The following is a 17976-nucleotide window of genomic DNA, read 5'->3' as shown; positions in this document are numbered from 1 at the left end:
GAGCAAAGGAGTAGACACAGAGGAGGTGAGTGGGAACTAGAGGGCAGTGGTCACCTGCCTGGTGACTGGGAGTCAGCCTGTGTGCTGCTGAAATTCTCCAGTGCTGCTGTAACAGATGTGCGTCCCATTGCTGATGCCCGGTTAAGAGATCAAGATGAGTCCAGCGTCTCAGTTCTGGTGCAGGAGCTCTCTGTTCAGCCATCACCCTCCCACACCAACAGGAGGGAGAGAAAAATGGGAAGAGAAAAAAAAGAAGAGAGAGATGTACTTATGAGAGTTGCATGTCCTTGCCACCTCTTTTCTCTCTCTATGAAGCCCACAATATTGGTGGGCTTCCTTCCCTGAAGGTGTGGGATTTCTCTTCCCCCTTCCCCACAAGAAAACTGAGAAATTGCTGTATAGTAGGTGTTATTGATGTGCAGGTGCTTGGCCAGTAATCCAGTGCCATGCAATGGCAGACACCCTATGCATGAGAGCCCCATAATGGGTCCAGACCATACCAATGGGACCCATTCAGTGTAATACTTGGAAACAAAACCCTATGAGCAAGGAAGAAGGTCTGCCCTTTCCCCCAGGGTTGGGGTGCGAATTCCAAAAGGTCATATTCTCTTCTCTTCTTAGATGTGCAGTGAGAGCCACAGTTCCATTTTCCATTTATAGTTTGGTCAGATACTCAGCTAATTTAGTAATGCACCTGAAGGTAAAATGTTGGGCCATTGCCACAGCAATAGCTGCTTCCAAAGGATATTTTTTGTCATTAACACATAACACATTTCCTTGCCCCCAGACACTTAGTAGCTGTGTGACCCTGGGCAAGTCACCTCACTCTGTATGCCTCAATTTCCTCCTCTGTAAAATGAGCTGGAGAGGGAAATGGCAAACCACTCCAGTATCTTTGCCAAGGAAACCCCAAATGGAGTCAGAGTCAGACATTACTGAAAAATTACTAGATAACTGAACAACACTGATATGTGTGACCTTAGCAGGGTAAGTGGTGAGAAGTGAATTGCTTCAGTAATTCTGAGGCCCTGTTACCTTCTGGATGCTCGGAGGTTTAGGATTCTCACATTTCTGTTGTTTCAGCTTCATGTAAACTTGGGTTCTGACCACCTCTCTCCTTGTCTGTATTGGAGAGCAAACAGGGTTCCTGCTGATGGGTTTGGGTTTTTTTGTTAGCTCAGAACTGAACATAATGAAAATCTTCAGCTCTGTTGTGTGTTTCCATTCTTCAGTTTTCCAGACTTTCAGTGTCTGAGCACGTGGCCTTCCTCAGTCTCCCCTGTCAGATGAATGACAGGAAGAGTCGATTCACTCTCTCAGCAGGCACTGGGCCGAGGTTGGCGCTTTAATTTTTTAGAGTACCAGCAGCGGTAGGAACCGGAGGGTACCATTTATCTAGTTAATGCCCAGAAAGCAAATTGCTGTAACCAGGCCAAAAAAGAGTGCTTCCTGTCTGTTAGTTAGCATAACGTAGGGTATTATAATACTCAGCCTGTGCTGAGATTTTTTTCTTCAAGTGCCATCATGCTTTGCACATAGTAGCATTCAAAATGAATTTGAGTTTGTCATTCCTTAGAAGCCTTTCTTCTTGCTCCTGGAAGAACATTTGAAGTCATTGCCGGGGGAACCTAGCAAAAGGCTGTTTGAGGACTCCAAGTTATCACATGTCCGAAGTTAAATTGGCTCAGGCCTGAGGAGAAAAGGGAGGAGGGGACATCCGGGGGCCCTCCTTGTGCACCCCCGTGAGCTGCTGGACAGGGTTAGACCAGGGCATGTCAGAGGATTATCGAGTTGACGAAGAGAAGGGGTCCCAAGTGCTGCTCTGAGGGAGCCCCATGGAGCCGATGCTCACCAGGCTGTAACAGATGAGTCTGGGGAGAGAGAGGACACACAGCTGGGAAGCCTCCGGTACGAACAAAGATCCCTCAGTGAGGCTCCATCGTACGATCCTGGGGAGGGAAGGCGCAGACCTGTAATTCATCCATGTGAATAACTCCTGGTGGGGAGCTGCCTTCCCCAGTGCAAATCAACAGCTATTCCAGAGTGGTCTTAGAGAGGCTGGGCCCCGAGAGCTTCAGAACCTCTATGGCGTGTGTGGGAGGCAGGACCGAGCAAGCCCTTCCCGATTCCAAGGTTGGCCCTGCATCCTCTCCATAATATAGGGGTTCATTGGGGGGCCAGAGATTACAATATGGAGTCTGCTGATGAGAACCAGTAAAAATATATTTGCTCAGTTTCACCATATTGATCAAAAAGGCTTTAAGAAAACTGCCCCCACTCTCCACCTGCCATCAGCTGCAGCAAAGGGAGAAGAACGGGAAGAGACGACCAGCTCCCAGGACACCGTCTCTGAGAAGAGAACTGTCCTCAGGGTCTGTTTGAATGTGCCAGGTCAGGAGGACAAGAGGGTGAACCAGAGATCCTAGTGCACCTGATTTCATAGGCATCACTAAGCCTTGGCAGGATCGAGCACAGAGCTCAGCTCAGCAAGCCAGCCCAGCTAACGCAGCAAGACACCCTGAGGAAAGCCAGGAGGCGACATGTGCCAGTCCAACCAAACCGATGCAGCCAACCCAGGGCCTAGAGTCCAAGAGCGGCCCAGCTCCCGCCACCTTGGAACTGTGGAGTCATTTTTAGGCCTGGCCAACGCTTCGTGATGCATTTGAGACTTTCTTGGCAAAGACACTGGAGTGGTTGTCATTTCCTTCTCCATGTTGCTATACAGATGAGGAAACTGAGGCAAACAGTGAAGTGACTTACCCAGGGTCACACAACCAGTAAGTATCTGAGGCCAGATTTGAACTCAGGAAGACAAGTCTTCCTGACTTCAGGCCCAACACTCTGTGCACTCTGGTGCCACCTTGTGGCCCTCATTCACAATAGATAAGCTTGCAATCACTGTGGAATCATTAAATTTCATTTTTCCTTTTCAAAAAGTTGCCTATAAAAGGCATTTCTTCTGACTCCCCCCCCCACTCCTTTTGGACGTCTCTTTTACCCTGTCCACTAAGACCCTGGAATCTTAACGATCTGATTAGTGGGAGCAGTAAAGAGGAAGTCACCATTTGGGCTTAGAGTTGTGAAAATGCAACAGGGAAAAAATGCCCTTTAATAAAAGGGCAAAAAAAATATATCTGTATATGCAAAGGGATAAATGTATACATAGGGATGTTTTCCCCATGGAAGCAGATAGCCTGACTTAAAAATGAGATGTCATTCCCCTTGTATCTAGGGCAGGAAGTTAAGGTTTATCTCCATTGAAAATGAGGACAAGAATTTTGTGAATGCCTGTGCTTACAAAAATTTAGGTAAGAATTCAAACATTTTATATGCCGAATTCTAAGAACATTTGCTCATTTAAAACAATTAGTTGTTTGATTTTTGTCTTGTTTTCTTAATTTTGGTTATTGTTTATGGAATAAATTGAATCTTTTCTCTAAGTTCATCTTCCTTCTTCCCCTTATCTTTCCCCAGTCAGGAAGATTGTTTCACAATTTATATGGAGCAATTTGTGAATTTGCTTCCTGGATGTGTGGTATCATTTGCATGAAGCTAAGTGGTGGTTTAGTGATTTTTGAGATCCTTGGCATCAACTTCTGACAGCTGGGTGGGGATGACCCCTGACTGGTTCCCAATTTTGTTTTAGGTTTTTGATTGGAAAATTGATCACATTGAATTAAAAGATGTTCAGCCTATCCCTAAGTTATTAAATTTGAAGTTTGATGGTTGCAGTCAGCATGGCTAAAAATAAATGTTTAAGTGATGACTTCTTAAGCTTTTTTTCCTTTTAAAGGCCTTCTGCCAGCAATTTTGGGGTAGGGATTAGGAATCCTGGGGTTGTTGTGATATGGGAATCATGGACTGTGATGGCCTAAGGGGCTGCCTGGCATCCTGAGGGCAAGGCACAGCAGTGTGATGGGGCTTTGGAGAGGGATAGTGGAGTTAATGAGGGCCACAGATCCTCATTGAGGCTGTATCTTTTGCTGCGCATTTGTGATGAATTAAGAAAGGCATTCCTCTGTTTCTGTCTGCATCATCCAGCCTTCTATGCTTCTGAAGTATTGGTTTTGTGTGCTTTGTGCCCAGCACAAAAAAGTTGGAATTGAAAAGCAGTAAACAATGTGCCCCTATCCATGGGGGATGAGGTGGGGGGGCAAGACCAGGAGAAATCCAGCAGCTGCAAGACCCACGTGAAAGTTCTTCTCTCTAAGTCACTTGGTGCATGGGGATCATAGCAGTGACATTTTTTAAGAACATTTTCTTAGAGGTTTTTTCTTTCCAAATTTCTTAAGCAGTGATAGCAGGTTTTTTTGTAATTGAAATGATTATTTTCCTCTGAGTGATTGAGCTGCAATAATCTGCATCGATGGGCAGTACCCACATCAAGGAGGAGAAAGCAAATCCAAGGGACAGCTAGGTGGTGCAGTGGATAGAGTACCAGCCCTAAAGTCAGGAGAACCTGAGTTCAAATCTGGCCTCAGACCAAACACTTGTCACTTACTAGCAGTGTGACCCTGGGCAAGTCACTTAACCTGGGCAAGTCACTTAACCTGGGCAAGTCACTTAACCCCAATTGCCTAAAAATTAAAAAAACAAAACAAAACAAATCCATAGGAGTATTTGAGGGGCAGACCACTTCTTGGACAGGAGGAAAGACTATGCGGAACATTTGGAACATCCAGAAAACTCAAATAGTATGGAAGGATAAAAACCTGGTGGGCTTAATAGACATCTGAATGTATTCGCTGAGGTTTGATGTGATTGAGCCTGCTTCTAACTCTCCAGTCACATAATGTCTTTTAACAATAGTTTTACAGGAAAATGATAAATGTTGGGGAAGATGTGGGAAAATTGGAACACTAATGCATTGTTGGTGGACTTGTGAAATGATCCAACCATTTTGGAGAGCAATTTGGAACTATGCCCGCCCAAACAGCTATAAAACTGTGCATATGCTTTGACCCAGCAATAACACTTCTAGGGCTATATCCCTAAGAGATCACACAAATGGGAAAAGGACCCACATGTACAAAAATATTCATAGCAGCTCTTTTTGTGATGGCAAAGAATTGGAAATTGAGAGGATGCCCATCAACTGGGGAATGGCTGAGCAAGTTGTGGTATATGAATGTAATGGAATACTATTGTGCTATAAGAAATGATGAACAGGCTGACTTCAGAAAAAGCTGGAAAGACTTGTATGGCCTGATGCTGAGTGAAGTGAGCAGAACCAGGAAAACGTTGTACACAATAACAGCCACGTTATGTGATGACTAATATCGATAACCTTAACCCTTCCTGGCAATACAAGGATCTAAGACATCTCCAGAGGCCTTGTGATGGAAAGTGCTATCCACATCCAAAGAAAGAACTATTGAAGTTGAATTGCTATTTTTTTTCTCTTCTGTTGAGTTTTGTTTCCTTTCTGATGGTTCCTCCTATTGGATTTAATTTTTACTTACAACATCACTAATGTGAAAATATGTTTAATATGAATGTAAATGTATAGCCTATATCAGATTGTGCACCATCTTGGGGAGGGTGGTGGAGAGGAAGGGGGAGAAAAATTTTAAACTCAAAAGTATATGGAAGTGATTATTGATAAATCAAAATAAATTAATTTTAAAAAACAATAGTTTTACAACTCTGAAGCACCACCTCTCACCTATCAGATTGACTAATGTGACAGAAAAGGAAAATGATAAATGTTGGTGGGATGTGGGAAAATTGGAACACTAATGCACTATTGGTGGAGTTGTGAACTGATCCAGCCATTCTGAAGAACAATTTTTAACTATGCCCAAAGGACTATAAAACTGTGCGTACTCTTTGATTCAGCAATACCACTACTAGGTCTGTATCCCAAAGAGATTTAGAAAAGGGAAAAGGACCTATTTATTTAAAAAAAATATGTTTATAACAGCCTTTTGTGGTGGATAAGAATTGGAAATCAAGGGGATGCCCATCAGTTGGGGAATGGCTGAACAAGTTGTGGTATGTGATTGTGATGAAACATTATCGTGCTACAAGAAATGACGGGTAGGCCGACTTTAGAAAAGCCTGGAAAGACTTACATGAACAGATGCAAAATGAAGTGAGCAGAACCAGAAGAACATTGTACGCAGTAACAGCCACATTGTGCAATGAGGAACTGTGAATGACTTGGCTATTCCCATAGTACAGTGATCCAGGACAGTCCCAAAGGACTCATGGGGAAACATGCTCTCCATCTCCAGAGAAAGAACTGACGTCATCTGAACACAGACTGAAGCATGCTATTTTTCACTTTCCTTTCATTCTGTTGTAATTCTAGTCTCCTTGTACAAAATGACTAATTTACATGATTGTACGTGTATAACCTATATCAGATAACTTACCATCTAGGGAGGAAGCGAGGGAAGGATAGAATTTGGAACTCAAAACTTTTTTTTAAAATGTTAAAAATTGTTTTAACATGTAGGAGAAAAAATGAAACATTTTAAAAAATTTATTCACTTTTAGTTTTCAGCATTTACTTTTATAAGATTTTGAGTTCTAAATTTTCCCCCTCCCCAAGATGACATGCAATCTAATATAGGCTATACATGTACAATCATGTTAAACATATTTCCACATTAATCATGTTGTGAAAGAAGAATCAGAACAAAACAAGAAAAAAAATAAGAAAATACTATGCTGCGATCTGCATTCAGACTCCATAGTTCTTTCTCTGGATGTGAGTAGCATTTTCCATCATGAGCCTTTTTGGAATTGTCTTAGGTCATTGCATTGATGAGAAGAGCTAAGTCTAACAAAGTTGGTCATCACACAGTGTTATTACTGTGTACAATGTTCTCCTGGTTCTGCTCACTTTGCTCAGCATCAGTTCATAAAAGTCTTTTCAGAGGGGCAGCTGGGTGGCGCAGTGGATAGAGCACCAGTCTGAAGTCAGGAGGACCTGAGTTCAAGTGCGGCCTCAGACACATAACACTAGCTGTGTGACCCTGGGCAAGTCACTTAACCCCATTGCCTCACCAAAAAAATAAATAAATAAGTCTTCAGATTTTTCTGAAGTCTGCCTGCTCATCATTTCTAATGAAACAATAGTATTCCATTACATTCATATACCATAACTTGTTCAATCATTCCCCAATTGATGGACATCCCCTCAATTTCCATTTCTTTGTCACCACAAAAAGAGCTGCTATAAATATTTTTGTACATGTGGGTCATTTTCCTGTTTTGTCATATTAGCCAATCTGGTAGGTGTTGATGTTGCTTTAATTTGCATTTCTCTAATCAATAGTGATTTAGAGCATTTTTTCATATGAGTATAGATAGCTTTAATTTCTTCATCTGAAAACTGCCTGTTCATATCCTTTGACCATTTAACAATTGGAGAATGACTTGTATTCTTATAAATTTGACTCAGTTCTCTATGTATTTTAGCAATGAGACCTTTAAAAATGAAATATTCTTTTCTAAAAATAGGAGTTTTAGCTTTCTGTTCTATGGGAATAAATGGACAGTTCTAATGGCTACATGTCTCTTTCTCTTTCTAGGTCCTGGTTAGATAGTAATGAAAAAAATGCCATTAAAAAGCTGAACAGTAGTTTGCCACTAAGAGAGGAACTAGACCGTTTGAAAAACCAGCTGTCTCATCAGCTCCTGCTCTCAGATATCAGGTAATAATGCAGAGGTCAAACTGAGCATGTGCTGCCTCCTGGCCCAGCTTCCTTCCCTTCAGCTAAGAGGTGCATCTTTAGCTTTATTCTTTTTGTCTTCAGTGTTCTTCCATTTTGTTTCGTCAGTAATGGCTGGACATATATATAGATAGCACTTAAGTGTTTTCATAGTGCTCTTCAGAGCACGCTGTGGGATCATAGTTTTAGAACTGAAAGAGGGGTCCTTAAGGACAGTCTCACTTAGCCTCCTTTTGTAAATGCAGAAATAGGGGTCTCAGAGCCACCCGGGCACAGGTGGGATTCAAACTCAGCTCCCCTGACTCCAAGTCTAGACTCTGACCATTGGGCAACACAGCCTCTGCACTCAAGACACTCTGCAGTGCTGTGCAGCAAGGACTATGGGCATATTTATCCTCATTTTATGTATTGGGAAAGGGGGGGCTTAAAGAGGTAACAGGACTTGTCTAAAATCATACAATTTGGTCCCCAGTAGGATTTGAACCCAAATCTCTTTCAACTCTTCCATGTTGTCTTCTATAAAAAACTTGTGACCTATCCCCTAAAACCAAAGTTCTAGGCTTACACAGTGGATTCTATCTTGGAGGCTACTCATATAATACAGCTCTTTAGCTCATGCCTACATACATAGTTTGCCCGGAAGCATCACTATTTGACTCTCCAACCAAAGGAACAAGGTCCTCAGCTCCCATGCAAGCACTCAGGCTAACAATGCATTAAATGTAGGGCGAGCAGTAGGTCATCCGTTACAGAGGCCATAGACAGCCAGGATAACTCTCTTTCCCTCTCTGCTACTGTTCCACTTCTCTAGGGACTTATAAAGTCATAGAATCACAGAATTTGAGTGTTGGAAGGGATATCAGTGACTTTCTAATCCAGTCCTTACATAAAGAGTCCCCACCATAACATCCTGGACAAGTGTTTTGTCTTATGTTACTGCCCCAGGGTTGGAGGGAAGTACTCTACTCTTCCTTCCAAAGGGCCCCACCAGTCCTCCAGATTTACTCTTCTGTGCTAGTTGGGTTCTCCCTCCTTGCGAAGTAGAAATATCTTCTTATCAATAAGAATGAGCCCTGTCACTGCCAACTTGTACAGTGCACAGAACTCACATGGTCCTTGAAAGGCAAGGTCCCGGTTCACTGCTCTACATTACAACTCTCTTATTTGCTTCTGTTTGGCTTACTTGCCCTCTTGGGCTAGGACCTTGACATGGTCCGGGAACTCCCCTGTTTGGACCTCCTTTACTGCTCTCCCATTTCTTCTCCATTTCAGCCATATCTGGGATCAAGAAGTTCCCTGGGAAACTCCGTGAATATTCAGCTTTGCCCCACAACCATTCAGGGAGCCCAGACCATGATTTTTGTGTGTAGCACTAGGAGGAAGACTGAGGGAGGGAAGGAATAAAGGAAGGAAGGGATGGAGAAAGAAGAGAGGAAACAAGTCATCTCCAACTCTTCATGACAACATGGACCCCACACCCCGGGCCTTTCTGTCCTCCGCCATCTCTCAAAGTCCGAGCTCATGGTCATTGCTTCCATGACACCTCTATCCATCTCATCCTCCGCTGTCCCATTTTCCTTTTGCCTTCAGTCTTTCCAAACATCAGGATCTTTTCCAGTGAGTTCCATCTTCTCCTTATGTGGCCAAAGTATTTAAACATTAGCTTCAGCATTTGACCGTCCAGTAAATAGTCTGAGTTAATACTGAAAGAAATTGACTGATTTGATCTCTTCGCTGTCCAAGAGACTCTCAAAAGTCTTTTTCAGCACCACAATTCAAAAGCATTTATTATGCAGTCCTCTGCCTTCCTTGCAGTCCAACTCATACAGCCATACATTGCTACTGGAAAACCATGCTTTGACTATGTAGACTTTTGTCAGCAAAGTGATGTAGCCAGATTTACCACAGCTTTCCTTCCAAGGAGCAAGCATCTTTTAATTTCATGGCTGTGGTTGCTGTCTGCAGTGATCTTTGAGCCCAATGATGTAAAATCTGATACTGCTTCTATTTCGTCTCCCTCTATTTGCCAGGAAATGATGGGACCAGTTGCCAAGATCTTTTTTTTTTTATGTTAAGCTTCAAGTCAGTTTTTACTCTCCTCTTATACTCTTATCAAGAGGCTTCTTAATTCCTCTTCACTTTTTGTCATCAGAGTGGCATCATCTGCATATGTGAGACTGTTGATATTTTTCCCGGCAACCTGAATTCTGGCTTTTGATTCATCCAGCCTGGCATTTCACATAATGTATTCTGCATATAAGTTAAATAGATAAGGTGACAATACACAGCCTTGTTGTACTCCTTTTCCAATCTTAAACCAGTCACTTCTTCCATGTTCAATTCTGACTGTTGCTTCTTGGTCCACATACAGTTTCCTCAGGAGACGAGTAAGATGATTTGGTACTCCCATCTTGTTGAAGTCTTGCCACATTTTGTCGTGATCCACAATCAAAGGCTTTGGTGTAATCAGTGAAGTAGAAGTAGATGTTTTCTGGAACTCCCTTGCTTTCTCCATAGTCCAGTGAATGTTGGCAATTTGGTCTCTAGTTCCTCTGCCTCTTTAAAAACCAGCCTGTTCTTTGGGTAATTCTCAAATCACGTTGCTGAAGCTTAGCTTGCAGCATCTTAAGCATAACCTTGCTGGACTATGAAATGAATGCAGTTGTTTGGTAATCTGAACATTCCTTGGCATTGCCCTCCTTTAGGACTCGGACATAAATTGATCTTTTCCAATCCAGCAGCTGCTGTTGAGTTTTCCAAATTTGCCGCCATAGTGAGTGCAACACTTTAACAGCATCATCTGTTAGGATTTGAAATAGCTCAGCTGGAATTCCATCACCTCCACTAGCCTTATTGTTCGCAGTGCTTCCTAAGGCCCACTTGACTTCCCCCTCTAGGCTGTCTGGCTCTAGATCAGTAACCACACCATTGTGGTTATCAGTGATGTTGAGATCTTTCTTGTATAGTTCTGTGTGTTCTTGCCACCTCTTAATCTCCTCTGCTTTTGTTAAATTTCTGCCATTTTTGTCTTTTGTCATGCCTATTTTTGCATGAAATGTTCCTTTGATATTTCTGATTTTGTTGATCTCTTGTCTTTTCCATTCTATTGTTTCCTGTTTCTGAACGAGAGAAATAAAGTGGCCCTCATAGTCAATAAAAGGGTGATAAAAGCAGTACTGGGGTAGAATGTCAAATGACAATGCTGTTTGTTAGAATCCAAGGCAAACCATTCAGCATCACAGTAATACCACTCTATACTCCAACCAGTGATGTTGAGGAGGCCAAGGTTGATCAGTGCTAAGAATACCTGCAGTATCTTCTAGAAATAATAAGATGTCACATCCATCACAGGGGATTGGCATGCTCAAGTAGGAAGCCAACAGATAATTGGAATAACAGGCAAGGTTGGCCTTGGAGTCCAAACTGAAGCAGGGCAGAGACTAACAGAGTTTGGTCAGAATAACTCGCTGGTCATAGCAGGCACTCTTTTCAGTCACCCCAAAGCCGACTGTGCACATGGACATTGCCAGGTGGTCAATATCACAATCAGATTGGTTGTGTACTTTGTGGAGAAGCTTTACACAGTCAGTTAAAGCAAGACCTGGAGCTGACTGGGGCTCAGACCATGAGCTGCTTATTCCAAAATTCAGACTGAAATTGGAGAAAGTAGGGAAAACCTTCAGACCATATAAGTATGTCCTAAATCACATCTCTATGAACATGAAGCGGGGGCGACAAATAGATTTAAGGGATTAGATCTGGTGATTAGAGTACCTGAAGGGCTGTGTGGATAGAGGTTTGCAGTATTGTATAGGAGGCAGCAGCAGAAACACCCCAAAGAAAAAGAAGAGCAAGAAATGGCGTCTGATGAAGATTTACAGATAGCTGAGGATAGAAGGAAAGGGAAAGAGATCCCCGGCTGAAGGCAGAATGCCAGAGAGTAAAGCACCTATTATGCATCGTGTTTTACCGATATTATCTCATTTGATCCTCACAACAACCCTGGGAGGTGGGTGCTGGTATTATCCACATTTTACAGTTGAGGAAACTGAGGCAGTCAGAGGGCAAGTGACTTGCCCAGAGTCACTCAGCTAGTAAGTGTTATGTGTCTGAGGCCAGATTTGAACTCAGGTCCTCCTGAGTCCAGGGCTGGTGCTGTATGCGCTGCACTACCTTGCTGCTCCCATTTCAAATATTTTTAAAAGCCAAATCATTCCATATTGGTCTCAGTATGGAAAGTATTGAGACCATATACCTTTAAAATCATAAATAAAATATCTCTGAAAGAAATACACAATTTAAAAAATCACAGTTGTAGACCACAGGCAGGTTTTATTCAGTCCAGATTTATTCGGACTAGCAGAGCATGTAATATACATGAAAATGACTTTCCAGGGCAGCTAGGTGGCACAGTGGATAGAGCACTGGTCCTGGATTCAGGAGGACCTAAGTTCAAATCCGGCCTCAGACACATAACACATACTAGCTGTGTGACCCTGGACAAGTCACTTAACCCCATTGCCTATCCAAAAAAAAAAAAAAAATGACTTTCCACATCAAAAACTCATTTCTATAAGGTAAGATTTTTAGAATGTGGCGTGATAAGTTTGCTAGGGATTTTTAGGAAAATGAAAGGATTTTATTAAGAAAGCAGAAAATAATCATTTTTAGTCTTGACAGAGAAGAAAGATAGACATTTCAAATGAGAAAACTACCAATGTAGGTTAGTACCTGCTTTGCAATTTCTCATCCAAGAGAGCTGCCTGGGCCCCTGAAAGGTCAGGTGACATACCCAAGGTCATACAGACAGTCTAGGTCAGGGGCTGGCCTAGAACCCAAGTGTTCCCAGCTCTGAGGCTGCCTCTTGCTGTCTGTTGCCTTTCTCTACCCCTCAATCTTGGCAAAGCAGGTCATATTTTTAATACTTTTCTCCCTTGCTTTATAAACCTCTATTATAAGCTTTAAAATTTTAGTTTGTTTATTCATTTTTCAAATCTGTAGATTCTTCAACCCAGCTACCTTTTCAGTTCAGGAAAACAGACCCAATTCTGTAGTTTTTTCCTTGGTTGCTTTCTCAAAGGCTCTTGACAGAGCTGGTGTAGAGATACGCCTGTCGCACACCTGCCTCCGAAGACTGCTCTTCGCAGCTTCGGCAGGCCGTCTCCATCTCCCACATGCGCCTGATTCCCCCGAATGTGGTGGTGATGTCGTCTCTGTGCTCTCTTTATGTAGGTGGCAGAGGAGCTGGGGGATTGCTCACCGCTGTGGCCAGCTGCATAGCCTAGGTCGCTTAGCCCAGCAAAACCTGCAAGTCCTTCAGAATGTTCAAGGTGCGTCTCTGAGATCGCTTCTCCCATGATGGAGCTGAGAACTTTCTTTTCTCGGTGTCATTCTAAAATTATTTTGCTGCCAGTGCCGTATTTCACATTCATGGAGAAATACACATGTGTGTCTAAAAGCTGGCATAGGTATGAGTGTTTCCACTGGGGAATCTCAGAATGGGAGCCTTGCCGATAAAATAAGGGCTAAATAACGTACTCATCTTGATGCCAGTTCTCTCTAAATGAGGTAGCAAGCTTAAGCTAAGCACCATGCAGACTTCTGTGTGTAATAAAGGATTTCTGTTTTTATTATCAGGTTGTACAATAATATTCACAGACCGGTCAGGCATGAGTGCCTTGGGCCATATCATGCTAGGAACCATGGACGTTCATCACCAGTGGACCAAAGTAAGGAAAAGCTGAAAGCAAGAATATTAAATGTTTTCAAAGGCATCTGTATAGTTTTTGTCTAAAATACTATCTTCATAAGTGTAAAATGTTCAAAGTGATCAGTATTTTAGCCCTCAGTGGCTACTTTTGCAGTACCATCCTATCATTGTCTAACATATGGATAAAAATTTACTGTGTCAAAATATCCGGATTTTGGGTGTCAAGTAGGTAGGATAATTGGAAGAAGGCCTTGGTTTATTTTTCCCAGTTTTTATTTTAAATTTTTACCATTTTGTCAGCACAGCCTGAAAGCCTTCATTCTGTTTTATCAGACTCTACTTCTTCAGCTCTCTTTACCACACTATGATTTTTCATTGTTTTGCCTTCTTTTCTCTAAGTAATGAATGGCAAGATACATCTCCCCATTTGTTCTTTTTATTTCTTGTTGCGTTTAATATGTTTTTCTCTCTCAATTACTCCATTCGTTCTGATAAACGTTATTTGGTGGTATTTTCTGTAATTACTATGTCAAGAACTGGTCACCTGCCCCAGTAAGCGCCCAGGGTGGCCAGGACAACCAATCCCTTACCATTACCTCAAAATTTATTTGAGTCACTTTCCCCCTACGGCTAGATGTGGGAATCTTCCATTCCAGGCTCTTGCTCTGCCATGATTGGATTGTTTAAAATCCACTGAAGAGAGATCAGTAAAGGAGTGTAGAGGATTTAGGATTCTCTAGATGCTTCTATTTTCTCTGTGCTTTCTGGATAATGGTAAGGATCTCCTTGCTTCCCACGAAGCCAGTTCCAGGCCTTGCCACCATTTTGTGTTGGGAAATACATAGGCAGTTCAACTATAAAAATGCTCACTTCATAGTGTATGTTTCTGTATAGGATGACTATTCGGATGCAGTAAGCAGGTGTTCTGATACACACTCACGTCCTTAGATTGCGATCTCATCATGGTCCCTGCTCGTTGTCTCGTTCTGGGCCGTCCTCGTCCACAGCTTTTCTGACCTCCGCCATGGACGATCTGCCCGGCAGGCTGAGGGGCCGTCCTCGTGGCCCTTGTTTTGATCCCAGAACATCCTCAGACTGTGTGCTGTCCTTCTGTCTTATCACATGATCCCCCCACCTTCCTTTCTCTCATTTTTGATGTATTTCGTACAGTTTCCCCAAAACAAGGCAGCCTGCCCTATTTCTCATCTCATTCAGGTCTTAGCTTAGCTCATATTCTGTCCACAACGTGCCCATCCACATACAGGTTGGTCAGTAACCTCAGAGCGTCCACGCGGCCCCATGGCGTGGTCTGTCTATTCCTTGATCCGCATGGTTTTTCCTCTTTAGTCCCCAAGGCCAGTCTCTTCTTCCGTTTGCTTTAGTGATACTCTTGATGTATGCACAGACCACTCTCACACCTATTTCAGAGACATGGGAAAGAAGAGGTAGGCTTAGCACCTGCTGGGGCCTTCCCCATCGTGTCCACGTCAGAATCTCATCTCTTCCTTCCTTCTCCAGGAAGCCTTTGCTCTTCCTCCCCGGCTGTTAGTGTCCTCCCCTCTCAGAGCATTTCTCGTGTCTGCTTAGAGCCGGCTGGCCCGGCTCATCATCGGTGCATAGTAAAGGCTTGTTGGTCCTCAAGGGATGCTCCTGTGCCTCATCTCCCCTTCCTCCCTCCCCTGTGCTCCTGTCTGCACAGTGGTGGTGGGCGGGGTGCCTTCAGCCGGGCAGCGCCTCCCTCCTTCCTAATGGAACGCACCCAGTACATTGGAGGCCGCGCATAATGGCTCCGTGGCCCTCAGTGAGGAAAAGAAGTCTGCCCCATCTCCTGTGTGTTTGTGGTTCCTGCTCCACTCTCATCCAGATGCTCTCAGGGTCACCCTCCGCCGCTTGGTGCTGTGGAGTACTCATAAACTCCCTCACTCCCTTCGTCATATTCTGCTGGCTACTGTGTCTCTCCTCTCCACCTGCCAGGAAATGAAGTATTTGATGTCTGAAGGAGTTTCTGGCCTTCTTATTGCAGGTTCATCAGTTAAAATTCTCAGGAAAATAGTTTACCACTTAGTAATTGGACAAAGTACAGCAACTATGTCTTTCTAGGAGTTTAGCGCTGAAAGAGAGGAGAAATACAACGTGATGACTTAAAGATGTTGGCAGGCAAAGGGCTATAAATAAAACCAGGCATCCCCTTTAACCAAGCAATTCCACTACTAGGTCTGTATCTCACAGAGATAAAAAACAAAAAAAAAGGACCTATATGTGCAAAAATATTTATAGCAACTCTTTTCTGGTGGCAAAGATTTGGAAATTGAGGGGATGTCCATCAATTGGGGAATGGCTGAACAAGTTATTGTATGTGATTGTAATGGAATACTACTACGCTTTTAAGAAATGGTGAGCAGGATGCTCTCAGAAAAACATGGAAAAACGTACATAAGCTGATGCAAAGTGAGATGAGCAGAACCAGGAGAACATTGTACACAGTAACAGCCACATTGTACAATGATCTGCTGTGATTAACTTAGCTATTCTCAGCAATACAATGGTCCAAGACAGTTCTGTAGGACTTAGGATGAAAGGTGCTGTCCATCTCCAGAGAAAGAGCTAGGAGAGCCTGAATGCAGATGGAAGGTACTTTCTCTTTATTTTTCCTGGATTTGATTTTTTTTGACTGTTTTCTTTCACAGAATGACTTCTTTGGAAATGTGTTCTGCACGACTACATATATATATCCTACGTCAAATTGGGGAGAAGGGAGGGAGAGAATTAGGAACTCAAAATTGAAAAAAAAATGTTAAAATTGTTTGTACATGTAATTGGGAAAAAATAAAGTATTAAATAAGATTTAATTTTTTAAAAGATGTCGATAGGGTCTCAATAAGTATTTTAGGATAGGAAAGATTTAAGCGTATTTATGGTTAAAAGCAAAAGAGCCAGCAGATAGGGAGAAATTGATCAGTGGGTCAGAATCTAAATCAGATCCCTTACTAACATTTAATTTATAAAAAATACTTTCAGGACAGGGTCAGGCTTTTGGCAAAAACAAAACAAGCAATAGGGTATTATAATTCAAGTTAAAATTCAATTCATCAAGCATGTGTTAGGTAGGTGCTGTGCTAAGCACTTGGAGTACAAAGACAGGAAAAGAAGCTGTGCCCTGAAAGAGCTCTCTGTCTAATGAGGAAGGCCCTATGCAAACAAGATGCACGTGGAATAAAGTGGAGCGAGGCGAGGATTTCAGATGAGACCACTGCTCTTAAAAACTTTGAAGCCTCTTGCCTTGCATCAACTCCCTGCCTTTCTGATCAGGGTTGACATCTTCCAGACCCAAGATCAGCTGTTAAAATTGAACAGGATGGCTAGAAGTAGATCATCCCTTAGGAGAATGTGAACATTGACATACACGAATGGCCTAAATAAGATTAAATTAGAAAAGAACAGAATGATTTTTTTCTTTCCGCAAAAAAATTAGTTATGGGGGGAAATTAGGTGGCGCCAGAGTGCACAGAGCACTAGGCCTGGGGTCAGGAAGACTCATCTTCCTCAGTTCAAATCTGGCCTCAGACACTTCCTAGCTGTGTGACTCTGGGTAAGTCATTTCACTCTGCTTGCCTCAGTTGTCTCATCTGTAAAATGGACTGGAGAAGGAAATAGCAAAACTACTTCAATATCTCTGCCAAAAAAACCCTCAATACGGTCACACGGTAGTTATAGACCTTTTTTTTTTTTCTCCAGTTGCTAATCATATTCCCAAGACAGATTTTTCTCCACATCACTTTATTACAGTAGATCAGTTGAAAAGATGAGAACTCGAATCCAGATTCTCTTTCCGGTGCCCTTTGTCCCCATTTTCAGCCATCCAGAGCTAAATTAAGCTCCTCTCGTGAGCGTTTTGCTGTGTCGTGGTTCCCGAGGCTGAATTTCCTAGAAGCTCAGCCCTGTGTTTGGGGAGCGTTTCTCTCTTCTCTCTGGCACGTTTGCTCTACTCCAAAGATCCCCACCATTACTCGTTTCTCGGACTGGCTGCCTGCATTCTGGGCCGTCCTTTTACACAGATCATTCCGTTTTGTTGTTTTACCGTGTCTTGGTTGCATTTAACGAAGCTCTGACTTCTCCCCTCTTTGGGCCACAGCTCTTTGAAAGGTTGCCCAGTTACTTTGCCCTCCAGAGGAAGCTGATGCTTTTAGAGGACCGGATCAGCCACCTGCTGGGTGGCATCCAGGTGGTCTACGTGGAGGAGCTGCAGCCAGCGCTGACCCTTGAGGAATACTACTCTCTCCTCGACGGCTTCTATAGCCGGCTTCTGAAGAGCAGGCCCCCCTTCCACCCGCACAGTCTCCGGGGCCTGCAGATGGTCCTGGACAGGTGAGCCTGGGCTCTCTCTGCTGGGCTTCTGCATGGTGGTCATGCCCTCTCAGTTAGGAAGAGGGAGCTGAGTCGTGAATGCTGGCGCAGCCGTCCTGGCCAGCGGCGAGAGGCCGCGGGATTGTGTCGCTGGCCAGACGCTGGTGTCAGTCTGGGTGGACAGGGGGGAGGAGGCGTGGACGTCTGACGTGGAGCTCTCTGTGGCTTGTTCCCCATCAC

General features: G+C 43.3%; 1 protein-coding gene across 4 annotated transcripts in view; it reads left to right on the top strand.

Annotated features, from left to right (window-relative positions):
• Nucleotides 1–17976, top strand: part of LOC114050710 (T-cell activation inhibitor, mitochondrial-like) — a 38344-nt gene that overhangs the window by 17493 nt on the left and 2875 nt on the right. For all 4 annotated transcript variants that reach the window (XM_027872582.1, XM_027872581.1, XM_027872579.1 and 1 more), the window contains exons 6-9: nt 7542–7664; nt 12915–13012; nt 13320–13411; nt 17525–17757. In XM_027872582.1, coding sequence (XP_027728383.1) covers nt 7542–7664; nt 12915–13012; nt 13320–13411; nt 17525–17757 — 546 coding nt within the window. The remainder of the gene's footprint in view (nt 1–7541; nt 7665–12914; nt 13013–13319; nt 13412–17524; nt 17758–17976) is intronic.

The sequence above is a fragment of the Vombatus ursinus genome, unplaced genomic scaffold (assembly GCF_900497805.2).
Source record: "Vombatus ursinus unplaced genomic scaffold, bare-nosed wombat genome assembly UNPS02014799.1, whole genome shotgun sequence".
NCBI classification, from domain to species: Eukaryota; Metazoa; Chordata; class Mammalia; order Diprotodontia; family Vombatidae; genus Vombatus; species Vombatus ursinus.
This window is presented reverse-complemented; position numbering and strand designations above follow the sequence as displayed.